This window comes from Salminus brasiliensis, chromosome 7 (genome assembly GCF_030463535.1).
Source record: "Salminus brasiliensis chromosome 7, fSalBra1.hap2, whole genome shotgun sequence".
NCBI classification, from domain to species: domain Eukaryota; kingdom Metazoa; phylum Chordata; class Actinopteri; order Characiformes; family Bryconidae; genus Salminus; species Salminus brasiliensis.
This window is the reverse complement of record NC_132884.1, coordinates 8,692,238-8,719,794: the sequence shown is the minus strand read 5'-3', so window position 1 is coordinate 8,719,794 and position 27,557 is coordinate 8,692,238. Positions and strand designations below refer to the sequence as shown.

Below are 27,557 nucleotides of genomic sequence, written 5' to 3'. Positions count from 1 at the left end.
ATAAGGGTGGTTGTGTTGCTGCCAGTGGCATTGGCAATATTAGGAAAAAATGAATTCTACAACATAGCCTACCAGCAAATCCTGGTGGCAAACATCAAACCATTGGTTAAAAGGCTGAAGCTGAAAAGAGGACGGTTTCTACAACCAATAACATCCCCAAACATACCTCAAAATCCACCATAGACTACCTCAAGAGACAAAAACTGAAGATTTTGGAATGGCGCTCACAATCCTCTGGCGTAAATATCATAAATAATTTGTGGATAGACCTTAAGCAAGCTGTGCATGCAAGATGAAGACTTGCAAGATGAGCATATTGTTTAATTAATTACAGATGCTGTGTTTACTACTTGTCAATAAAAAAAAAATACAAAATGTGTCAGTTATTCAAGGGTGCCCAAATTATGACATACAACTGCAGTCTTGGCTGTTTCAGAACAGAGAACTGCCAATTCATTGAACCATGTCAAAAAGCCTCAAATCCTTTCCCACACTTACCAGCCTTGTCTGCCACTTCAGCAGCAGTCAGGTTCTTGCTGTTCGGGCGAACTCGGAACGTGAGAGCCGGACCTACCACGCTGTGAACAGAAGTTACGGTCAAACAGTCAAACAAGCACAGGCTGTGAAGCATTAAGGGATGCTAGGGAAGAGGTTAGCAGCAGGGTTGGGCAGGGTCAAGGGGTCAGGGCACTCCAGAGTTGAGGGTGCTTCGTGTCATTTATTCCCCCCCCCCATGGTTCTTCACCATGCTGGGGACCCCGGGTTAGAGCTCCACCTCACCACAGCTTGGGCTTGGGATATAAAAAGGGTCCGAGGGTCTTAGAGGGATTATGCTGAGTCATGCCACAAAAAGGGAATAGAGGTCTGTTTTAGTGTTGCATGAGGAAAGTAAACCTGTTAGTATCATTGTTTACTTTAATAAGCTTAAAGGAATACTCAAGTGTTTCTTTGAACTTAATCTGACACATCTGTCTTGCACCGTTGACTAAGATAATAATTTTGATGCGTTTCTTTGTACTTAGAAAGCAACAAAAGCCCTTTACCTCAAAATGTCTAGTCTTTATTTGACTTGCACCAAACATTATACAGACACTGTTTTTTATAGCGATATACTGGGCTGTGATCAATTTTCTTACTTTCATAGCAAACATCTCTGGAGCCTTCTATTAGTTCGGCAGCAGTAAGAAATACATTGTGTGACTAAGTGCATTTAGGAAATGTCCCACCCACTCAGCAGTTTGACTGTTGTGTCTATTGGTCAGTCCTTCAGACAGTTTAGGGAGAGTTTCTATAGAGTTTCTAAACTGTCTGCATTTACAAACCCTAAAAAGTGGTGGTCTAATTACCATGTGCCACCATAGTTGCAGTGGTGATGCTCACAATATCATCGTAAACAATGGTTAGCTGAATGGTTTACTGACAGAATTCAGCAAAGAGAAACACTAAGAAATTACTGTTGGTGCTGATCAAATAAATAAATGTGGCAGATAGACATTAAGCTGAAAAATAGGGCTGTCCTGATCCAGTTTTGGCACTGATTTGATTTAAGTACATTAAAGGAGCATTACACAAGAACTAAATAAATATTTTAATCTCCAGGGCTCCCCTTACTGTTCACTTTTATGCCAGTGCTGTAAATACAAATTTCGCTTTCCCCCTTATGGACAGTTGTTCATGTGCATTTGTTGACAAGCTGAGAGATACAGAGTCGACATGTGAAGTGAAACAATCATGTGAACTGATGTGGTAATATTACAGGATTTTTTATACAAAAACGACTAAATATGACTCTCCAGCAGACATTGCAGGTCTGAAATGGCAATGACAATGATATTATACTCCAGATTACAGGCCAGAAGCTGTTTGATTTTTAATTGTGGAATTGCTAGCTGTATGATGAATGCTTAGCATCAGCCTGATCTTTGTGTTTCTATAGATAGTACAGCCCCCACAATAATATAATAGCCCCCAGAAATAAAGTAACTCACAGTTTATATATGAAACATTTTGGAAGGATTTATTAAGTCTGGTAGCTGACTTTGTTAGAGTTTAATATCCTATAATACAGTCCTGACTGTCCTCCTGGATCATTCAGATCCCAGTTCCTTTAAAGCACTGCAGTAAAATCATTTCATATTCATATTCCTGCTGGTAAAACCTGCTACAATTCTAGACTAAAGACATGCTGAGATTTCTGCACATGGGTTTGCTATACACACCAAAAAAATAAACAAAGAGGAAAAGAAGCTCAAATGCAGTTCAAACGTCTAGAACCACAGAAATCATTAGTTAGGTTCTCATGTTCCACTGTAAAATAGTTCCACACTGCAGACTACAAACTGTTATCTTGTTATCTTCTGAAAATCTCCTAACTAATGTCTGTTAAAGGCCCCTAGAAGATCCCATAGGATGCTCCGCTAAACTGGTAAAAACCCTGCCCACTGGGTCAGATCGAGACATCTCTGTGATAAAAAAAAAAACACTGGTGTATTCCTTTAAGTGCAGTTTCTGCTTACATAGGATCTCTCAGAGCGAAGCTTCTGAGCTTGTGACTAGAACTGACTGCACTCTCCCTCGGCCTACCTGATATTGACGAACGAGCCCGTGGTGAGGTGGATCCTCTCAGCCAGGGTTTCAAGCAGACGAACCCCATCGTATAGAGAAAGGGGACTGCAGAGAAACATACACATTCACCCACATAGACTACACAGAACGTAAGGGATGTAACAATGCAAGGTGTACTGTAAGTAGCACGGTAGCTTTTGGTTTTTGAGTTAGCTTGGGGTTAACAAAGTAGCTTGGAGGGAGTGTTAGATTGGGTCAGAAAAAAACACTATTTGCAGATTTTTACAGATTACAGATTACAAGAATGCTCCAATAATCTGGAAATAGAGACATAGAGCCACAACTTAATCAGATCGATTAAATCAAATGATGAATTCGGTTAATCGTTACACCCCTGCAAAATACATACGCACACACACAGACAGGCAATACACCTCCCTGCCTGGTTGGGATTCTGTAGTGTTTTGATGTGTGGAAACTACACTTATAGTAAACACAGAACCAACAAACGGAAATAAACAGACTCACGTACGTCACAGATGAGCATTTAGTTCAACACGTGGGTGGCAATGGTTGTACCTCTGGTTTGTAATGATGTATCCATACTCCTCTTTATATTTGGTTTGATTCTTTACTGGTGTTGCATTGGGGACTCCTTTCCACACCTTCTCCTCTCCCTTCCACCCCTTCTCCTGTTTCAGTGGGGCTGGAGGGCCCGGTACACTGGCCCCCTCTGTGATATCGTTATTCTGCAAGGAGCTCTCAGGACCAGAGGAGAAGGAGGAGGAGGAGACAACTGTGGCTGGAGGTTTGTCCACTAAATGCGTCATCTTCCCCTCAGTGATTTTCATCTGTTAAGAAAGAAGATAGGATAGGATAGTGAAATGCTCGCTCTCATGGTCAGCCATTTTCTGCAGTCAGTGCTTACACTGCCCTCTGCTGGTCACGCTAGAAAGAGTCTTAGATAAATGTGCTTACCAGTTTTTGTGGGGCAGCTGATTGAGCATGATCTATGGAAAAGGAAAGAGCATATATAAACATTACCAGCCTGACTATATTTAGTGCAAATCAAGAGCTTGTCCCATAATTGCTTGCACAAGATTGGGAACAAGTAGTGAGCTTGGTTTTATGAGCTAAACTGAGCTGATTTATAGTTGCTATATTGAGCTCTGATGGCGTACTATGAGGGGGACTGAAGTGGGCTCTATTTGCTCACCCTGATTGTGTTTGATTGGAGGCTCATTCTGCAAGAGGTCCAAGACAGTGAAGAGGCGCTCCATCTCTCCAGGGTTCAGATGAGCCAGGTCAAAGCCATGCTGCAGTAGCAGCTCATTGAGACTCTGCTGAGCGGGGTCTGCACACACAAGTCACAGATTCAGAAGGTACCAGTGGAGGTTTACAGAACTAGTTACTCCAGATTGATGACACTGGACTGTCAGCACAATCATCTTTGTAAATGCATGTCAACATCTTCATTTATTTGCTTTAAAATTCAATGCAATACTATGTAAAATATATAATATTGATACCACACAGCTACAACAGCAGTTCAATTTATGCTGCCCTGCCCTGTCCAGTGAAAGATTTCTATTACATTTTGTAGCATCGCTGTGAAGATTTGATTATATTCAGCAACAAGAGAGTTAATGAGGTCGGGATGTTGGATGATCACCACCCCACCTCACCCCAAACTCCTCAACTAGTCCCAAGGTATCAGATGGAGCACCGACCATCATTCCAGAGAAAACAGTTCCACTGCTCCACACCTCAATGTGCAGCTCAATACCCCTCTAGACCACACCTGGCATTAGGCATGATGCCAATAGGTTCATGTTTATCTGCTCCAGAGCATACTATTCTATTGGCAGTTCTTCTTTACAGGGTCTAGACAAACTGTGTATGTACATTTGCACATCTGTTTCAGCAAGGCACAACTTTAGGTAGCTGGATGCATCCCTTAAAAGGGGTGTCCACAAACATTTGGACATATAGTAAATTTACAGAATTCAGATTGGTGACAGTCTGGTGAAAGTCTAGTGTTTGTGTGCACCGTTAGCCTAGCATCTCCTGTCGTAAACTAAAAAAGCACACATCAGGGATTGATCCATGGGGTCAGGGATCTGTCATGATCTTTACATTTTTCACCAAACTCATAAATTCCTTTAATAAGAGCATAGACTTGATTAGCTGTAAATACACATGCACATACAAAAGTATCTGCAACGTAGGTAGCAATGTAGTTTTATCAATTTGTATAGATGATGGTATGTCCTACACTGTTAGGAACCACATCAAGCAAGTCTGTTGTATCTGAAATTACTTAACCACTCAATACAGTTTGAATCTAGGCATCACTTTATGTTTGAATCTTCACACTTTATGTGAAGTAGGCTCAACAAGCAGCATTCTACTGTGATCCAGAAGAAATAAATCTGTGTTTAAGGCTTACAGGGTTACAAAGCCATTTTCAGCGAACCACAAAGAGAACTATGGACTCCAAATGAAAAAAAAAAGAAGACAGTGATGAATCTCTCCAGAGATGCCCAGTCTATCAAATTCATTCAAGTGCACAGCCTCTGATTAGTGTTCATTATTCCACCATTATAAATAAAGGAAAAAGTTGCAGGGCGAAAGCTGTTGAACATAAAGGAGCTTGTCTCACATTTGACAAAAACACCTTGATGACACCAAGAGAATTGAAGATGGGTCATCTGGCTTAAAGCTAAGACAGCATTCCACTATAAGAACATCATACAAACAGTCAAACATGGTGGTGGTAGTGCGATGGTAGCGATATGTTTTACTGCTTAAGGGCCAGAGTAACTTGCCATAGTTGATGCAATCATTAATTCTACTCCATTATTCTGTTCCACTACAAATGTCTTACAGAAGAACATCTGTGATTAGTCTGTGCACTGTAAATGTAAATGCACTGACATTAAAGGTGACGTTCTGTGACTAAAGTGCATAGTAATAATGATTAATATTAATATAAAGCTATTTAATCTAAAATTAAATAAAAAAAGATCTGTGGTCCTACACAGTGCATTGTCTCATATGGGTATATTTTATGATACTTCTCCTGCTTTTTTATTCTACTAATGAATCCTTCATTACTGTAATTTACATATAAACCAGTGGCTCCCAGATCAACCAATTGCGGAGCTGAAAGAAGAAGGGAAAACCCTCAATTCTGTGGAGCAGTGGTACTCCAGGACTAGGGTTAGGAACCTCTGATATAAACCCTCTTCCCACTACTGAAACACACCCACCAGGCTCACACTCACCATCAAACCCTGTGTACTCCTCCGGGGTTTTCTTCTTCTCTTGCTGGCTGCTGAGCTCCATGTCCTGGGAAACATAGTCCTTGCTGTAGTCCAATGGAAAGTCCAGCCCCTGGAAGAAAGATGAAGAGGAAAGAGGGGTGGCCACCCTGTGGCGTGAAGTGGGCTGTGCAGGTGAGGAGAGCAAGAGAGACATAAGATCCTGGAGTAGCTGTGTATCCTTATCCTGGGGCTGAGGGCGCGGTGCGGGACCCCTGGAGTGAGGAGAGGACGCTGGGTACCTGTCTCCCTCCACCAGGTTCAGAGAGCGTTCTTCTTCATCCTGGTATCCATACTGAAGAGTGGATGGATAGGAAAGTATATGGGTTTAGCCTTTGCCACCCTAAAGAACTACATGATATATTACTAGTAGAAATAGTAGTAAACTAATTTGAGTGGATTTAGTGATTTTGGGGCCCTAGTCAAAAGACAGGAATCAGGCCCCCTGGACTGTTAGGCCTTTAAAGCCAAATGCCATATCATATTTGACACATATTTGCATTGTCTTACATAGTTTTTGAGACCTCTGCAACATCAGTGTAATAATGAAATAATTTGCAGAAAACAAATATATAATAATTATTATGACATATTTAATGATGGTTGATTTACATATACGTATTTATCATATTTAATATAAATAATTTAATAAATAACAATTAATTACATAAATACAATTAACTCAGATACATGTTTTCTGTCCCCTGGTGGATTGTCTATGCAATGCATACACCAGAAAAATACATATAGATTTTTAAGTTTGAAATGACTAGAGTACAATTTTGAAAGCAACTATTTTCTTCTTTTTTAAACAGACATGAAACGTATATGATATAATATAATAATATTGTAATATAATAATACATAATTTTGGCCAGAAGGATAAATAAGCACTCCCGTTGTATAGAATTTGAATTTTTAACCTTTACATTTGTAGACCAACAGATTTGGTCACCTTAACTAGAACCTGACCCTGAGGGCCTTGGCTTCATTGATCCTTATCAAATACTCATCCAGTGACCTCCTGATTTGATGCACGATTGGGAGAAAAGCCTTTCCTGTGAAGCAGTTGACCTTTCAGACATTGCAGATGTACACTGGGCAGGAGTCTGCTTTTGGCCTGAAGAGTGTTGGCCTGATAGTGATGTTGGTAAGGACTTCATCAATTTCATCAATTTCGCTGTCACTTTCATCAGGAGTTTTAGAAGTGGTGGCACGGTTAGAAATATCTTTATCATTATTATGATGTCTGATAGATGTCTGACAGTCAGAGTTTTCTAAACACCACTGATGGCCTGAAACCCATCAGAAATGTATTCTTCACTGTAGTATTTTGCATATAGCATTTTTCTATCAATCTGTTTACACATAGTTGTGATCATCACATAACAACATGGAATAATTCATTACCACTGCTGGGGGAGGGGCTCCATTGACATTACTGACAATAATCATTACTATGGCCAAAAAAAACCCCCAGCTAATTCTAAAATGCATATTTATTTCAGAACAGGTTATCGGGCATCAGCGCATCCAGTCTTCAGTCATCATCCAGTTACTTTTTGTGAGTCAACCTGAGTATAGTTTAAGTATATTTCCCAAGTATACTTTATGTAGTAGCAGTATAATGTAGTAGTAGTATAGTGTACTATTTCAATCCTTCTTAAGACTAAATTGAACCACTCACTTTTTAGTTTTCAGTAAATCTTAGGTGTAAGTCTGATTTTGTACTGTTACTATATTAAAAGGGAGCAGGTATATATATATATATGTTAATAACACCGTGTAAAAAAGGTTCAGGTTCAGTTTCATCCTGTTAGTTTCCCTATTACCCTGCAATTTTCTTTAAGCTATTCCAGCCTAAACCACAAGCCACATATATTAAAATGTTATATATATGGCAAGAGTTAGAACTTTTATATATCTAGAGATACAGATTAAATATAAAAATACTAAATATTAATAGCAAATATACTTAAACTTTTCTGTGTATACTGTGTATAATCTTGCTTAGTATATCTCTGATAAGTATATAAAAAGTAACCTGTACTAATACACTTCAATACGCTTGTCTTTTTTGGGATATCTAAATGGAAAGTTCATGGGGTCTCTGGTTTATGAAGGCCCTAGGCAGCTGCCTCCTTTTTTCCTACCTCCTAGTGCTAAACCCTCCCCGGAAACTAACATGCAGCCTAGTTATAAGAGTGAAGAATTTACACACATGCCCATACAGTGTAAGGTGCATCTGCTGGTTAGCACAGAGAAAAGTGTCACCAGCTTTGTGTATATGATTTCCTACGTGTGTATTCTGACCTTTTGGTAAGGAGGCCTATAAGGTTCCAGGCTTTGCATGCGAAGGGAGGACTGGGGAGGGTCAACAATCATGTAGTCCATGTAGTGTTGCAGTTTGGGGTTGAGTTGGTCTGTTGTCCCTCCATCAGACCTGGAGAGGAGGATGTTTGATTTGGGGAAGAGAGAGAGAGAGAGTGAGATGCAAGAAAGCAAGAAGCAAGAAAGAATTTAATTGAATTGAAATGAATGCAGTCTGAAAAAATGTTTTTTTTTTTAGGTAAGACTATAATGTTCATCTGAGAAAATTATTATTACACTTTGTTTCATATTTAATAGAATAAACTGAATAAAAATGAGAATTATTTTTACAGTGTACATTTCTGTTACAGTGAACAGTTAAGATGAATTGGTCTCCAAAAGACATAAAGTTAAAGATTAAAGAAGATACAGACAAAATACAGTTAGGAGACTACAGTTAAAACAGTGAGTTGACTTAAGAAATGCTTGTAGGATTATTGGATTAAAAAAAACAAAAACATTTTAACACCTTTAGCGGACACTGGATTGATTGATCATGATTTGGGCTTGTGTGGCAGCCAGTGGCATAGAGGACATTTCACAGGTAAAGGGCTGAATGGATGCAATTAAATGCCAGCAAGTTCTAAAAGCAAACATCACACCAGGACACAGAGGATAGCTTACTACAGCATAATAATCACCCTACACACACCTCAAAATGCACAATGGACTACCTCAAGAGGTACAAGCTGAACATTTAGACATGGTCCTCGCAGTTCCCAGGCCTAAACATCATTAAAAATCTGTAGATAGACTTTAAAAGAGCAGTGCAGCAAGATGGGGCAAGAATCTCACGGAACTGGAAACCTTTTTAAAAAGACAAATGGGCGGAAATTGCCCAAATAAGCCAGCCAAAAAAACATTTACAAGCTTTACTATAATATGTACTGATGAAGCAGGGTGTCCAAACATCATGAAATGTTTAATCTTTAACTTCCTGTACTTCAGGAAATCAGGTTGTGTTTTACTTGATTAGCTATTCACAGTATCAGAAATTTTGACCAGGTTGGCCAAGCATTTGCATGCCACTGGACCACTGGAGTACGTTCTCCTCAGCCCTTGGAAAGTGTGTTATCAGGATTCTTTATTGGCAGGTAGGAGGACAGCTTATTCTGCAGGCTAAAAATGAGCAGACCAAATCAATTCAGCAGGCCTGAAGATAAACAGACAGGAGAGTGAAATTCAGGACACAGAGAGCCAGACGACTACGGCAAAACCTATCTGGTAACCCAATATGAGAATCAATATTGCTTTCAGGTATAATTGTAAGCAACCTATTTGTTCCTCCTTATTGTTTGGCTTTTTCTGTCCTGGTCAGTGAGGCCCCTCACCTGCAGGGGGCAGAAGAAGCCAAAACGTAATGAGTCGCTCTACCAGTTGATCTTTCCAATAACACTGTTGGAAACTTGGGAGACTGTCTGTCCAGCAGGACTGAAATCTATTTTGAATTCATAAATCTACCTGTAATGATTAGTTGGGTAATCTTAGTACATTAGCATTAGCATTTAGATGCTCAGCCAAGGCAATGCAGGAAATGTCAATGTCAATGGTTTTAACCCAATATTTCATAATCCATCCATCAGTTTCTCCATCTTTTTATCTGCTTCTTTCTGGTCAGGGTCATGCTGGGTCTGAAGCCTACCCAGAATTGTTGGGCGTGAGGCAGGAATACCCCTTGGACAGGGCACCAGTCCATCACAGGGTACCACGCACACCAATTCACTCACACATTCACACGTAGGGGCCAATTTAGCATACCCAATTCACCTACCATGTGTGTTTTCGGGAGGTGGAAAGAAACCGGAGCATCCAGAGGAAACCCACAGAGACATGGGGAGAACACTAGTAACATGAACAAAATGCTTTGATGATGGAGTAGCATTTCTGGTTGGACGTTAATTTATGTTTATGCACATTACTGTCCAATAAGTCGCTCTACCAGTAAGTAAGCTCTCCAATAACACTGTTGGAAACTGCTTTTGGTTGGGTTGGGAGATTTATGACCATGAACCAACTACGGCTGTGAATTGTAGTTGCAATGGGTGGAGTGTGACACTTTTTACTGTCACAATTATGTAGGCTCAGTGGGAGTGTTTGCATGTATTTAACTCAGGTGACTGACTGAAGTTTTGGAACACCTGCTCATTCATTGTTTTCCCAAAATCAAGGATTTTTAAAATTAAGAGTATGTCCTGCTTTTGTCGGTAACTGTCTCTACAGTGCAGGAAGCGCTTTCTACCAGGGAAGGCTTTTTACTAGTCAGGATTTGATTGCATTCAGCGACAAGAGTGGAGGTGAGGTCAGGATGAAGTGATTGTTGGTGGCCCATCTAGTATTTTTCTAGAACTGCTGATCTCCTGGGATTGTCAGCATAAGAGAGGAAAAATATCCAGTCAGAGACAGTTTTCCAGAAAGACCGGTCAGGTTCAAACCAGATACCCACTCTGCATAATTGTGGTGAGCAGAAAAGCATCTCAGAATGCACAACGTGTCCAACCTTAAGGCCGATGGGCTACAACAGCAGAAGACCACGTCAGGTTCCACTTTTATGCACCAAACATAGAAAGCTGAGGATACAGTGGGCACAGGCTCACCCAAAGAAGACTGTAAGGCTTGATGAATTCAGTAGAACAGAGCAAAAGGAGGCCCTGCTGAGTCTCAATACAGCCTTCCTAATAACCTGCAAGGTCACTGTATGAGCACTGTTCAGGTGTCCATTATCAGCCTCGTTTATTTCTTTTTTCTCTTGCTGATCATCCTGGTATATGGCCTTTTGTTTGTTTTTATTAGAAGTTCATTTAATAGAAGAATTAATGGAGGGTTTAGAGTTCTATAAAAGCAAATACCAAGGTTAGCAATATATAGCATTTCGCTCTGATGTCTTACTCAGAGGATGGAGCATTCTTCAAAGCAGATGGAAGTGGGATCTTCACAACTTTGCTAAGTTCCTTGTTGATGACTGATTGGGTGACATCATCCCGCCAGGTCAGCCCTGCAAAAACGAGTGAACAAAGCCTATGTCAGTGAAAAGAGTATACATCTAACGTACAGGCATTGCTGTTTTTATTGCTGTTAGCAGATGTAGCATCACATGGCCTTAAGATGTTCCTATGGCGATGAATACAAATACCTGCACAAGCTCAAAAGAGCCTTAATCAGTATTAAAGGAAGATATTGCGTGAGATATGAGCAAGCAATCATTCTGAATATGTATATATATATATATGTGTATGTGTGTGTGTGTGTGTGTGGTGTGTGTGCATGACTGACCTTCCTTCATGAGCATCTGTAGCAAAGACTGCAGTCTGTCCAACAGGGTTGCAGTTACCCTGTAGCGAAATCTCTCTTGCTGCGGTGCGAGGCACTGTCCAAACAACTCATCTGAAATGCATATGGAATGCAGCTCATATGAACACGCCCAAATACAGGCAACATCCATTTTATTAGAAACACATACCTTGTACCTCAATCTTGCTGATGTACATTAGTAACCCATTAGTTTATGCACAGTATGGCTATGCTTACCTTCTTTCTATCCTCTAACGGCCAGTTTCTGGCCACAGGACCATATCGGCTGGATTTGTGCTGGACAGTTCTCAATTTATGTGTGGGAAACAGGAGTGACTTTGACAAGAACCAAACTGCGATGGCTAAAGCAGGTCTTGAAGGGTGTTCCCGTAATGCAGTAGTTAATACCTACCAAAAGTGGTGCAATGTGGGGCAACCAGTGAACCGGCGACAGGGTTCTCCAAGGACAGGACTGTCCATGGAGGCTTACTGACAGGATCCAAGCAGGCCCAACCTCACAACTTACAGGATCTGCTGGACACCTTCAGAGGTCCCCAAAATGCTCTAAAGAAGGACACTCATAGCAACGGTACTTTCTAATGACAACAGCCTCTTTCAGCAGGTTAACACACCCAGCCACACTGCCAACATTGCACAGGAATAGTTTGAGGAACATGACGAAGAGTTCAAAGTGTTGACCTCAATCCAATTTGGCTTCTGTGGCATGTGCTGCACCCTGCTCCTTACATTATCTGATGCTAATGTCTCAGATGTCCCAGATACCACAGGACACCTTCAGAGGTCTTGTGGGGTCCATGCCTTGATGAATCGAAGCTGTTTTGCTGGCACAAGTGTGACCTACACAATAGTAGGCTTTTAATGGTTTTAATGCCGTAGCTGATCCGTATTTCAAGGAGTGTGCTTTTCCACCTTGCTCTTGATTTTAAGGGTAAAGAGGAGGTCATATTTGCAGAGGTGGAAAGCTCTGCCTGTGCTGGGCCTGCTCATTTAATGTTCATTATACTTCATTCAGTACAATCAGTATTAAAGAGAGTACCTTATTATATCCAGTCTGATGAGTGCATTGTTCCAGACCTGAATGTACTGAATTGAGAGGCTTGTATTGAACACTCCTACATGTTTTGGTGGGACAATGACAATACGTTCAGCCTGTGAAATGGGTGAAGGATGTGACATGCTGTTGTTTATCCAGCTGAGAGTGGTTCACAAACTGAACACTGCTGAATGGAGTAAAGGATGCATTAGAAAAGTTGGGCTACAGTTGTACTGCTCAGTAGGGCCATATCTGTGTGTGTGTATATGTGTGTGTGATAAGGGAGAGCAGTATTGCAGTGTGGATGATTAAGACATGCCTGCATATCTTTCTGTTTACAGTCGTCCTTTCCTTCTCTCACTCATCCCTCCCTCCCTCCCTCTCTTTACACAGAACTATTAAAGGAAGACGTTATGGTGGCCTCAGTGATGTCACAGTTGCCATAGAGATGGTATATGACGGTGGTCATGTCATTGGATAGGAACAGGTGATGGTAAAAGGCAGTGTTCACACAGGCATTGCTCAAGACGCTATGGAGCAACAAGTGCAAATACATACACACATTCATAATAATAGGATGAGAAACCATTGCTCCGTTAAAATGGCAGCTTACTTCATGACATTTAGGCAAAAGAACAAGGACAAATGCATTCAAATAAAAGGGACTGATGGGGAACGATGGACGAACACAAGAGAAGAAAAAAGCTCATGGATATTAAATGGGTATCATGGAAAATTATATAATCATTGATTTTAACCTTTTGAACCCTAAGGTTGTGTGTCTCATTAACATAACTACCCTTTCAGTGATTTATGCTGCATTCCTTTTTAACTCAGATCTCAAAGTGGGAAATCTCATCTAGAATGCCCCCATGAGTTTACAATCCAAGATGGCTGCACATCACCTGCACATTTATTAGTGCTTCTGTCTGTTTGTGTCTCATTAAATCGGTGCACATGTTTTTATGTAGTTTGGATGTGCAAAACCTGTGTAATGAATTTTTATCAACTGGTATTGCTAACCTGGGACCATGCAAACAGTACTAACCTAGGACATATTTTGGGTGGATTCGTCATAAGGATTGCCAAAGCAGTTGTGGTCAACTCTGAAGTCTTTAGCTAACTTTTTTGTGTCCAAGGTAAATGGAACGCAGCATTTTTTATTTATTAGTTATAGTATCCTAACAAATCTGATCCCTAGCTTTATTCGACTGTTATTAGTTCTAATGCAGAACTAATTCAGTTTAGGTTTGCATATTTTGTCCCACAGGGTTCTATTTTAGGGTTGGTGAAACTGATGGTAATTGTAAGAGTGAACGACTGCAGATTTAAGGTGCTGATGTATTTTGTACATTACCTGTTTTGATGTCACAAAAAAAGACATTTGCATATACAGTCTTATGCAGAACTTTGATGATTGTAAATGCATAAACCAATCCTTTACAGCAAACAAATTTAATTATAATTAAATAGAACATTTGAGGTATATTTACCATTTATTTCATAAAAAAGATGATCATATATAAATATGCATGACATAATTAATGTATCTTTTTGGCATATGCACATTTAAAGCCTATAGCCTAATTAGCCTATAATGAACAATTTCAGCTGCACACAGATGTTATAAGAAGTGTTCTAAAGTTATAAGGACTGCTTTTTGAACGAGGTTCAACAATAGCTGCCAATCAAGACAATTTAAAAATGTACATACAGTCTTAAAGGAACAGTAGTAAAAATAACATCTTCAACCCAAATAGAAACAAGGAGGTTGGGAAACAGTCCTTTTGGATTTTTAGGGTGCATTAAGCCACACAAAAAAAGAAAAAGGAGATATGGGGATGGATAAGATAATGCAGTAAATGATACTGTGTAGGTGGTCTTGGTCTTGTAGGTGGTAAACATGCATTTAATAGATCAGTTGAGACGTGACTAAATCATACTCCCAAACAGAACCCTGAAAGGTCTAATGCATGCATACTCACCATCCCAACAGATCTGCTCACTCGAGCAAAGGCCGCCGTCAAACAAACAGCCTGAGAGAGAGAGAGAGAGAGAGAGAGAGAGAGAGAGAGAGAGAGAGAGAGAGAAGTGAGTGACGATAGGTAGAGGGCAAAGCACAGGCAGCAATAAGAGAATGAAAAAAAGAGAGATAGATTGAGCAGGAGATTGGGCGAGACAGACGGCAGATGACACGGGTCTCTTAGTAACCGATAGTGAAGAGGCAGACCACAGGTAATTGGCTCTTTGATGGAAATGGAACACTGGGACTTTAGAGCGTGGATGTGAGTATGTATGTGTGTGTGTGTGTGTGTGTGTGTGTGTGTGTCTGTGTGTGTGTGATGTGTGTGAGGGTGTGATATCACTTGATAAGCGATAAGTGACCTTTAAAACCTGCATAGGGAAAACAAAATTCCATTGTCCAGTTAAAGGTCTAGATTTTGTGATGACATTCCTTACACTGTATAAAACACACTGGTGATGTTGTAAAATTAAATATTACAATATTTTACTAATGCATTCACATTTAGGGCATTTAAGGCAATTACATTTAAGACATTTAAGACCTTAGCTTAGATATTACTAAAGGATGGATCTTAAAGGATGGCAGGTCAAGCCGAGCAGGTTAAAGGATGGCAGGTCAAGCCGAGCCATTCTTAAAGCTTGAAGGGCTCTTGGTACTGATCGGCTTTTGACCTTTGCCATCAGGTACAGAGGGGCTGGTCCATTCTTGGCTTTGTAGGCCAGCTTCAGGGTTTTGAATCTGATGCAGGCAGCAGCTATAGGAAGCCAGTGAAGAGAACGCAGCAGAAGAGCCCCTTGTGCTGCCAGCCCTGACACATCGAGGCATGGCCCAATATGTATATCCTACCCCTTGCCACTGTAACAAATAATCAATGTTACTGGCCTCAAATCATGCCAGTGGTTTAAATGTAATGGCTGACCGCTGCATAATGGTTATCATAATATCAGACTGTATATGTTGGCAATAAGGTTTTGAACTCATGCGGTCTGAGTACTTATTGGCTGACAAACCTGACATCCCAGTGAACACTGCTGAATCAACTGTGAGAAAACAGAAGCTGCATTAAACCATTAGGCACTAATGGCATTTCTCAATGCTTAGTGTCAAAGCAAGAAGGCCTAGTATATAAGGAAAGTCACAGAGAGGTCAACAGTCACTTTAGAGGAGCCACAAAACTCTGCAAACAACGGACCTGTATAGGAAAGATCTAGAAAGACAGACAGAAAAATACATTAAAGCATTCCTGGAGATTCCTAGACAGCACCATAGTAATCCAGCTATTATGGGGAACAATGTACTGGTCAGATTAGACAACAACAAAGCCAAAGTTCAAACAATGGCCATTCTTTAACAAACAGCATCCCATAAGTGAAGTATGGGGGTGGCAGCATCACAGGAACGATTTTCCTCAGCAGGCCTGGGTATCTTTTCGAAAAGGGAGATACTGCTTCAGACAACCTGCTTCAGTCACCTAAAACGAATAGCACGACAAAGATCCCAAGCACAAGGCCAAAGCAACAAACAATAAAAAAGATCCGAGATCAAAAAATCCAGAAAAAAAATCCAGTGGCCCACAAGCATCATCCAATCACCCTGAACAATCTGAAGCAAATCTGCCAGGACGACTGAGTGACAATCACTCCCAAATAGTGTGCAAAGCTGGGAGAAGTAAGAACATTTTAATTTTAATATTTTTTGAGTAATAGTGCTACTCCTGATGAACAATGTCGGCTCAATTGTGAGGAAATGGAAAAAGCTGCACTGTAGCATCCAGGCACTGTCTAGACAAGGCCATCGCTCAAAATTCAGCATCAGAGTGAGAAGAAGACTTGTGAGGAAAGCCACAGAGATGCCAACACTCACTTAAATAGACTTAAAGCAACATTCTTTAAAATCATTCTGGCACTCCACGGACTTGCAAATAAGAAGAATAGCATCACTATTGTTGCTATACTCCGCGTTCAACATGCTGCTAACTGCACTATGTACTGTAGCTATGGGAAAGCAGGTCGGATAATGCTTGAGTCAACGATTATGTAAAATCCTGTAATACTACTCTACCGCCTCAGCCCACATGTTCCTTTCATTTTCAATCTGTATCAATCCTTCGACCTGTACCTCTCGCAAGTCCAGATATGAGCGTAAGCTTGTCCTTCCTGAATTGCGAATTACACTTCCTGATTGTAGGGGGAGCCCAGGAGCAAGAAATACCAATTCTTGCATAATGCTGCTTTAAAGCTGTAACTGCAGCAAAAGGTGGTTCTACCAAGTACTAGACTGAAGTGATTGAATACTTTTATTTTCTTTTTTTGACATTTATGTTATTTATTACAGCTAAGCACATTTCTTTGCACGGCTAGTTTGTATTTTAATATTAGTTTTCCCTAGTGATAATAACCCTGGTTATGACATTGGCAGTTTGCATATTGCAGCTTCCGCAGCATCAGCACTGCAAAAGCCAACACTGTGATAATGATTAACAGACAATACACACTGATCAGCCAGAACATTACAACCACTGAGAGGTGAAGTGAATAACATAGATTATCTGGTTACAGTGGGGCCTGTCAAGGGGTGGGATACAGCAAGTGAACATTCTTGAAGTTCTTGAAGTTGATGAGTTGATGAAAAGAAGCCTTAGCATTTGAGCCACTTAGACAAGAGCCAAAGTGTGATAGCTAGACAACTGGGTCAGAACATCTCCAAAACATCAGGCGGATCTTGTGGGGTGTTCCTGATATTCAGTGGCTACCAATAGTGCTCCAAGACAGGACAGGCCATGGGTGCCAAAGTCTCACTAATGTGATCCATGGAGGCCCACCTCACCTCACAACTTACAGGACTTACAGAATCTGCTGCTAACGTCTTGAGACGACTTCAGAGGTCCTGTGAAGTCCATGCCTTGAAGGATCAGAGCTGTTTTGGCAGCACAAGGGGGACCTACACAATATTAGGCAGGTGGTCTTAATGTCATGGCTGATCGGTTTATTGTACAGCCCTTGTGACCTTTAAGCTTTTAAGCTGCTGCACAAACAGACAGACTCGCTCTCCAGGTTTGTGGCTCATGGTTTACCGCCTGCTGCAGTGCGAACCCTCTGGATATCGAGGGTACATTTCCACTCAGTAATCAATCTGATCTGATTTACATAGCTAGCGTGAGGCTTATCAGTTGCTGTCAATCACCTGGTGCCATAGCAACAGGCAGGCCGTGCACACAAACTGTGGTCACCATCCTGGAAAGAATCCACAAGCGTAAAACAAACAGCTGCAGGCCTTGAGGCCTAGCTTTTCTCTCTAGTTTTCCATCATTGTAATATGAAATGTGAAGTTAATGAGCCAGATCCATTAAAATATGCCACGCAGAATGTACAGCCAAGTCCTATTCCTATTCCTACTCAAGTTCTTGCGGTGGTTCTAAGGATCCTGTGCTGTCTTTTTACCACCACAAGACTTTTAAAATTGATCTCAGATACAGCCAATCAAAATACATTTGTTAATAAGCTCATGCATATTAATGTCCAAAGATTAGCACCTCTTTGAGTGTTAAAATGGACCAAAGCAGCAAATAAACAACATAAGAAAACACCTAAAGTATTATCTAAACAAAGAGTATCAGCCAGTTATAAAATGAAACTTAAGAAGTAACTCAAAATCACAGTTGTTGTTTTTTCAAAGGAGAATATAATCCACTTCCACTTTATTTAATGAATTAAGTATTTAAGAATTAAGAATGAAAAGAATCTATGAAAAAACAAGAGTTTACAAAGCTGTAGTTCAAAAACACAGAGAAAGGTTCGAATCCCAGGTCATGCTGCTTGCCATCAGCTGCCCGAGTCAGAGAGAGAGAGCACAATTGGCCCTGCTCTCTCAGGGGTGAGTTGATAGCACTTCCTCCCCACATCACTCCTAGTGTGATGTTGGTCCGCACAGCCGTCTGTTGGCTGTTGTATCGGAGCTGGGGAGCCATGCTTTCCTCAGAGCGTGCTGGCTGCCTGGCACTGCTACATCAGCTGCAGTGTGAAAAGAGGGGGTGACTTCACATGTGTCAGAGGAGACATGCTGCTAGTCTTCAGATTGGGTAATTGGGATTACTAGGGATTAGGTAATTGGCCTTCCAAATAAAGTAAATAATAATTTAAAAAAATACATAGAAAAATGGGACTGAGCAATAACTAACCCATCATGTAAACAGCACGTAGAAAACTTCCATAACTAAGATGGGAGAAAATCAAGCTCTACTCTCACTGCAGATCTAAAAAAAAACATCCCCAAGTGTTTGTCAAAAATAAGTAAAAAGTAAAAACAACCACTGATAAGAAGTTCTGCAGAATTAAGAGAATTAAGGAGGCCTGATCATTTTGCTGGTCCTTGTAGGTTCTTCCTATGTTTTGTCCCGAAAATGCACACATGTGCACACACACACACACACCACACCACATGCATAATTAAGTCAGAGCACTAAACTTGGTTAGGAGAGTGGGAGTTTCCTGCTGTTTTTTCTCTGCATTCTAAGTGTGCAGTGGGAGCCTCCTTGGCTTCTTCTCTCCGCTCTGCTATGCCTTCCTGAGGGAGTGTGAAGATGTGTGTGTGTGTGTGTGTGTGTGTGACAGAAAGACAGAAGGAGACCCAACACTGAGAGAATATAAGAGAAATTATGAGATACACTATATGGACAAAAGTATTGGGACATTTGCTCGTTCACTGTTTCTTCTGAAATCAAGGGTATTAGAAGGATCCTGTTTGTGTTGTTAAAACTGTCTATACTGTCCAGGGGAGGCTCTCTACTGGATTTTGGAGCATTGCTATAAGGTTTTGATTGCATTCAGCAACAAGACCATTAGTAAGGTCAGAACGTTGGATGATCACCATCCTACCTCATCCCCAACTCTCCAACTAATCCTAAAAGTATTGGATGGAGCACTAACCATTTCAGAGAACACAGTTCCCCTGCTCCATAGCTCAATTCTGGGGGCTTTATACCCCTCTAGCCCACACCTGGCATTAGGCATGGTGCCAATAGGTTCATGTTTAGCTGCTCCAGGGCATCCTATTCTATTGGAGACTTGTCTAGTCTTCACGGGACTAGACAAGCTGTGTGTGTGTGCATTGTCACTCCACTGTCAGCAATGGGTGCAACTTAAAGTAGCTGAATGCATTCATTAGCCGGGATGTCCACAAATTTCTACAAGTGCTACGTAGAGAAGTGTGGAGAAGAAGCCACACAGTGACAGAAGAGGTTCTTCTCGCAGTGACTCATAGCACATATCCTCCTGCGCAAGATGAAAATAAAATAATGAGAAGCCACTTGGGACGCAGTCAGATACTCAGAACTCACTGAGCGCCCACACACGTGCACACGCGTATCTCCATTCCAATATTTCCACCATAGACCATCTTCTCCAAACACAAGCTCTGCATGTTGACGTCCAATATTAAAGCGTGAATCACACTTAAACACATGTGCTTCATTAATACACGCCTAACGGTATAACACTGTTCACAGACTCGGCGGCCGCTACGAGGAGAGCACTTAGCAAATGAATGAATCCTAAATGTAATTAACTGCTCACTCTCACCTGAAGCAACCTTTTCGAGACTCATCTCCTAATCTCCATGACCAATCAGTGCGCAGCAAAACACACACACACACACACACACACACACACACACACACACACACACACACACACACACACACACACAGCGCACAGATCACACCAAAGTCAATTACACCACCTGGACAGATGCATACACAAACTCAGTTCATTCTTATTACTGGACTCTCGACAAGACACATCCCCATGTAAACGAGCGGCAAGCTCCTAAATGGACCATATTCATAATATTCTTAAATAATTCCTCAGAATTAAACAGGTTATTTCTGTTATTGTGCTTTTAAGGTTTCGGCTGAAACACTCATTATACACTATATGGACATAAATATGGGGACACCTGCTCATTCTTTGTTTCGTTCTTTGAAACTGAGGCTATTAAAAAAGAACTGCCTCTACTGTCCATGGAAGACTTTCTACTACATTCTGCTTTAGTAAAGTCAGGATGTGAGATGATCACCATTCCACCTCATCCCCGACTCCCCAACTCATACCAAAAATATCTTGACACTAGGGGTGTGTGTGTGCACTAGGGGTGGGCAATATGACAATATTTTTTCGTACTGTGATAAATATTGTTGTCATGATACACAATATGCTTTTTTAGGCATATCGAGGATATTGTTAGTGCTTAATAAACACTGATCAGCTGCAGGTTTCATTACAAACAGTGTAATTAGACTGGTTTAATTATGGAGATGAAGTGCAGCAGATGTTGAATATAAATCACTGTATTCAGTATTGGAGAGTATCTGAACAGTAATCGCTACTGATGTATTTATTCTATGGTTAAAATGTGATTAGATTGTGATAAATATTGTGTATCGTGAAAATGTGTTTAAATATCGCAATACAGTTTTTTTTTACCATGTTGCCCAGGCCTACTTGACACACAGACACAATGCCTCATTAGGGCCTCTTTTAAAACCCTATATTAATAAATCTATCTTTTAGCCTAAAATGCTACCAACAATAAAAGCTATGACTCAATTCTAAAGATACACAATATGTCCAAACATTTGTGGACACCCCTTCTGCTGAATGCATTCAGCTACTTTAAGTTGCATCCACTGCTGATGCAGATGTGCAAATGCTCACACACACACACATATACTTCACCATGCTAAATGCCAGTTGCAGACTTTAGAGCAGTATAAAGCAACCCCCCAGCACTGAGCTACACAGCAATGGAACTGTGTTCCTTGTAATTGTGGTGTTCATTCAATACTTTTGGGATGAATTGGGGACTTGGGGGTGAGGTTAGGTGGTGATCCTCCAACATCCTGACCACTAACACTCGCTGAGAGCAATCAAATCCTCACAGCAATGCTCCAACTTCTAGTAGAAAGGCTGGGCAGTAGAGGCAGCTACATCAAAACTGCAGCAAAAAAAGTCAATATTTCACATATTGTGCTGCACTACGTACAATTAAATGGGCCTCACCTAGAACAATACCGTTTCGGTTGGCTAGCATCACGAGTAATGGAAGTCAAGGCCAATTATGCTATGCAAATCTCAAGGTACCACTCCATCTCAGTGCACAACTGCTGATTCTTATTGAACCAACTTCCTAGTTATAGAAATTCAGTATCGAGTTACATTGAAGTAATTCAGTCAGTGTAATAAATGTTTTAATAGCCAGCTCTCTGTATTACCAAGCCAAGAATCCCAAGAACCGTTCTTTCTAACTTGTGTAACCTATAACATACAAGACATGTCATCACATCCAGCACACCAAATTCGCTGCATTTGTTTTGCCTTTTTTTGAGCAGACTTGTGCCTCCACACAGGGTGATGCGAGGCTCATTGGAGGTGAGTCAGCCAGCGGAGGAGTGCGGAATACACATGCAGATCACACACACACACACACATAAACAATTCAAGATTCAACAGCCCAGCCATCCCTACATAACACTTGAAAAAACAGGAAATCATCTGAAGTCATGTCGCATCTTGGTTGTGCAAATGCATATACGGTGAGCAATAAACCATTGGAGCAGACGCTTGTGGCTGTCTGTAGAGTAAATACATACATCAGCACTGAGTCCTCATATGAATAATTAATAAAACAGTATCCTCAAACCACACAGAACATCACTCTGCTGCTAAAGCCTCCAGCAGCACTGCGGTCTCTGTCCGTGGTGCTGAAATGAATCTACACAGCTCTGCGCTGTCATGTTTCAACAAGGTGAGTCCAGTTGATCCAAACTGTTATTTACAGCCTGAACTGTGACAAGTGGTTGCCGTACCACACAGAGACAGAGGCAGATAGGGCAGATTTATTAAACTGCACAACTCTGCCCCACAGCAGTTTCACATTTCTTCTGTCTTCTCAGATTTTCTGCAGACCTGTAGCAGACTGTGTCTGGCAGTCTCTCCACTCAGGATGTGTTAACAGCTACACCTAGGGCCAAAGGTTGGCTTCCTGGACTTGGACTAAGCATGGATTTGGGACTAAGTGATAATAACCCACTCAGTTAAGCGCTAAACTAAACTAAGCGCTGGTTTGAGTCCTGGGTTATGTTGCCTGCCATCAGCAGACGGAGCTTGCAAGAGCAAAATAGGCCTTACATTACAAGCATCACATGTGATAGGGGGGCGAGTACTAATGAATGGGTTGGGAAATTGGAACTAATAATGGTTCTTTTAGGCAGTGCTGCAAAGAACCTGTTTTAGCATCTTTAGTCCATATCATAGAAAATGACGTAAAGTTTAAAAATAGACCACTTTCTCACCATCACCATATAGTCCACATATACACACTAAGCTGCATATATGGCACATTCTAAATGAATTTTGTTTTCATTGGTTTTACACTGCAACTACAAGGAATATATATATTGCCTGTGTCTCTGAAAAGGTGCTATGGGATGAGATAGACTTCCATTACATGATTGTAGGTACTTGCATTAGCTTAGCTTTAGCACTAACAAATTGGTTCAACATTTCCTTAAATATATCACAGAGAAACTAACTGACCCTTAAAGGAGAATTCCACCAATTATTCACAGTTCTGCATAATGCCATTTTATTTACTACCTAAAACCACAGTTAACCTATACATAGTTTTACATGTAATGCTGTTTGCTTTAGTAAAGTCAGGATGTGAGATGATCACCATTCCACCTCAACCCACGACTCCCCAACTCATACCAAAAATATCTTGACACTAGGGGTGTGTGTGTGCACTAGGGATGGGCAATATGACGATATTTTTTCGTACTGTGATAAATATTGTTGTCATGATACACAATATGCTTTTTTAGGCATATCGAGGATATTGTTAGTGCTTAATAAACACTGATCAGCTGCAGGTTTCATTACAAACAGTGTAATTAGACTGGTTTAATTATGGAGATGAAGTGCAGCAGATGTTGAATATAAATCACTGTATTCAGTATTGGAGAGTATCTGAATAGTAATCGCTACTGATGTATTTATTCTATGGTTAAAATGTGATTAGATGTGATAAATATTGTGTATCATGAAAATGTGTTTAAATATCGCAATACAGTTTTTTTTACCATGTTGCCCAGGCCTACTTGACACACAGACACAATGCCTTATTAGGGCCTCTTTTAAAACCCTATATTAATAAATCTATGGCAAGCCCTTTGAGCCTACAATGCTACCAACAATAAAAGCTATGACTCAATTCTAAAGATACACAATATGTCCAAATATTTGTGGACACCCCTTCTGCTGAATGCATTCAGCTACTTTAAGCTGCATCCACTGCTGATACAGATGTGCAAATGCACACACACACACACACACACACATATACTTCACCATGCCAAATGCCAGTCGCAGACTTTAGAGCAGTACAAAGCAACCCCCCAGCATTGAGCTGCGCACCACAATTAACCTATACATAGTTTTACATGTAATGCTGATATCAGAACTGTCGTAAAACAGTGTCTCAGACATCAGGTAACATATTTATAACCATTTTATCTCTGCTGAAAGGAGCAGTCTGGCCAGCTCAAGCTGGTTAAGCTGGTTGACCAGCTAAGCTCTTGACCAGCTCAGGGTACGTTTTCGTTTGAGTTTGATGGCTCAGCTGATGGTTCAGATGGCTCAAACAACATTGTTCACAGTGGTTTGGTGTGAAATACTCTGTATTAGAGACATTTTAGAGACTGAGTCAGAAAATCCAGCTCAAGATCAGCTTATGCTGGTAGCTGGTTTCAGATGGTCTAAGACGGTCTTGAAAATATACTGGTTGACCACTTAAGCTCTTGACCAGCTCAGGGTACGTTTTCGTTTTTGTTTGATGGCTCAGCCGTTCAACCAGCTTGGCCGATCTGACAAAGCTCAGCCATTAAGACCAAGCTTGTTGGCCAGCATGACCATCATGATCATTCTGGCTGACCAACATGTTCAGCATGACCATGCTGGTTGACCACTTCAACCAACTTGACAGACAATTGGCATCTAGCTTTACTAAACTAGTCAACAGTATGACCAGCTTGACAACCAGCTTGGTGGACCAGCTAGACCATCAGACATCAGACAATTGACAGCTGGTCGAGAGCTATATGTTTTAAGCAGCTTGTTTACCAGTATATGGTATATTTGCATATATTTTCAAGACCATCTTAGACCATTTGAAACCAGCTACCAGCATAAACTGATCTTGAGCTGGATTTGTCTCTAATACAGAGCATTTCACACCAAACCACTGTGAACAACTTTGTTTACATCTTCAACATTTAATTATACAGATTTTGTACCCCTTTAAAAGTTGTAGCCAGCCCACAACTGAAAGCTAGTGTTTAGTGGATATTCCTGTTAATAAAAGGCACTCTACAGAGGCAGGCTGTGCACATCTGCGACATGGCTGGCCCAGCTTTACTTTGTGGATGAGTCATAGTGCATGCTGACAGCTCCGTGAGAAAAGCCATGTTTTCTACCACAAAAAAAAAACCCTGTCCATTTGGTAAGCAGATCGGATAGCAATGTTGTCTCAGCAAGATTACCAGCACTTCTTCTGCTTTTTTTTTTTTTTTTAGATCATCAGCGTGATTTCATGGTCAGAAATGTGCAGCCACGGCGAGGCGATCGCTATTGAATGACAGATGAATCACGATTTTTTGGTTCTACCTGTCTTTGACACTCGAGTGGATGAATCATGTTGTTGTCGGCCACAGTACTGACCATGGCGTTACGTGGGCGCCGAGGCATTTCAGTGACGTCGCCACAGATGCTATTTGCAAAATGATCGTCATGAACAAACAACACACAACCCAAGTCATAGCAAACAGGCGTGCAACACCAGAGAAGAAGAAACGGCGCTGAAGGAATAGCGTGGAAGAAGAAAGAAAGAAAGTGTCCATTTAATTAGTATTATTTTATTGAATTTTTTCGTTAGTTTTAGTTTTTAAATAAAGTATTTGTACGAAGAGAAAAGTAGCCCTACCTCATTTTAAATTAAAAATAAATGCATAAATAATAATTAAAAAAAAAAAAAAAGAGGGGGGGGAAGCACTGGGGAAGGGGGGGGGGGGCGGCAAACAGCATCAAGCGCGTGCATCCAACGTACCGTATCTCGCGCAGCTGCAGAGCTGACAACACGCAGTCATCAGAGTGAGGAGCGCGCGGAGCCGCGGGGACTTCATGCTCACTCCGTGCAGCGGTGGACGCTTCCTTCACTCCCACTTTCACTCTCTCTCACTCTTTCGGCCCACGTTCACGCCCACATCGCCAAAGACGCCGCACGCGGGAAGCAGCAGCGGAGGAAACCGGAGGAGAAGCAACGGAGCGAAAGGGATGGAGGAAAAGCACAGAGAAAAACACACACACACAACCACACACACACACACACTTCTGCGCGCGCTATTTAGTGCAGAAGGCGGGCGGGAGTCCCGGCGATGACGTCACGACGCTCCGATCTCCGCTCGGGCAGAAAACACCGTCCGACGCTGCGGCTCCCGAGTCCGGTCGTGTACACCCACCCCGCACTGCACCTCTGTTCACACACTCCAGCCTTGAGTGAACAGGCGGTGCTCGGGCTGATCCGAGAACACAAACTGTGAAGGAGGGGTGAAGGGAAGGAGAGGAGGGGAGGGGAGGGGAGGGGGGTGTAGTCTAGCGTTATAATTATGAATGGCTTTTCGTTTTCCCACCCTTGCAGAAGCTGTACTGGTACTGGTTGCACGCCCAGTAAGCTGTGCTGAACTGGTTCCCTCACCCTGGCCGAGGGAAGCCGCAGTCCGCATACAGTACTGCTCCAGTAAAGTGGGCCTGGGTGATGTCTCACAGAGCATAATCTCACATCTCCATCCTTATTTCACTGCTGGCAGGGACCCTCTTCACCCTCTGCGAACCGTGAACCTCAAACACAGTTCTGTCTTCTTTCCAGAGTGAAACCCACAGAGCCGTAAAACAGGCCAACACCAAAACCCCAACACTGTTACGTAACAGTGTTGACTCGTTGTACTGACAGCCCTAATTTCCATACACCCTGCCCACTAGCTAAAGTTTACTTTAGGCAAAACGCAGCAGCTACTTCAGGAGAATATGTAGGCAAGGCTAAAAAGTCTAAAAAAAAAAAAAAGGGGGGGGGGGGCATTTGTGCAATAATAAAAAGTCGTGGTCATGCCAGAGAACTTCTCTGCTGAGTTCTCTTCACTGGCTTCCTGTAGCTGCTGCCCACATCAGATTCGCTGAAACGCTGGCCTACAAAACCAAGAACGGATCAGCCCCTCCGTACCTGATGGCAATGGTCAAAAGCCGATCTGAACCAAGAGCCCTTCCAGCTTAAAGTACGGCTCGGCTCGACCCCCCATCCCTCAAATCCACAGAAGACAAGTGTCCAGGCTTTTTTCTGTCCTGGCACCAAAGTGGTGGAACGAGCTTCCCCTGGGTGTCCGAACGGCCGAGTCGCTCGCTGTCTTCAAACGCAGACTGAAGACCCACCTCTTCCAAGAGTACTTGGGTGAAGTGTAGTGCAGCATATTTAGTCGCGTCTAACTTAGAAGTATCTTCAGGATCCGAGCCGATACAAACTATTGCTCTACGTTAGCAGCCTAGAGCATCTCTATTTCTTTATTTTAATAATGTATATTTTTAACAACTCAAATGTAGTCGCATTAAACATTAATATAGCATTAGCTATGGCAATAGCAATAGCATTGGTCAGCACTCAGCATCAGGAATGCTAGCATCTCTATTGCCCAAAAAATACATCATTTTATTACCAAAATTAAAGGAAGATCCTGGACAAGTGGTCAGACACCAGTTTTAATCCGTATAATAATATTAATAGCTCCATTCCACCCCATTCATTGAGGACTTGCTTACAGGCTCCCTCTGGT

The 27,557-nt window shown here is 41.5% G+C and overlaps 1 protein-coding gene across 1 annotated transcript in view; it reads right to left on the bottom strand.

Annotated features, from left to right (window-relative positions):
• The window catches only part of ptprnb (protein tyrosine phosphatase receptor type Nb), a 42,366-nt gene extending 16,118 nt beyond the window's left edge, over positions 1 to 26,248 (bottom strand). The window contains exons 1-10 of the mRNA XM_072683736.1: positions 25,784 to 26,248; positions 14,586 to 14,636; positions 11,529 to 11,639; positions 11,145 to 11,250; positions 8,202 to 8,331; positions 5,853 to 6,183; positions 3,782 to 3,919; positions 3,544 to 3,575; positions 3,145 to 3,416; positions 499 to 578 (exon numbers count right to left, since the gene is read on the bottom strand). Coding sequence (XP_072539837.1) covers positions 499 to 578; positions 3,145 to 3,416; positions 3,544 to 3,575; positions 3,782 to 3,919; positions 5,853 to 6,183; positions 8,202 to 8,331; positions 11,145 to 11,250; positions 11,529 to 11,639; positions 14,586 to 14,636; positions 25,784 to 25,859 — 1,327 coding nt within the window. The 5' untranslated portion in view covers positions 25,860 to 26,248. The remainder of the gene's footprint in view (positions 1 to 498; positions 579 to 3,144; positions 3,417 to 3,543; positions 3,576 to 3,781; positions 3,920 to 5,852; positions 6,184 to 8,201; positions 8,332 to 11,144; positions 11,251 to 11,528; positions 11,640 to 14,585; positions 14,637 to 25,783) is intronic.
• Positions 26,249 to 27,557: the final 1,309 nt, after the last annotated feature.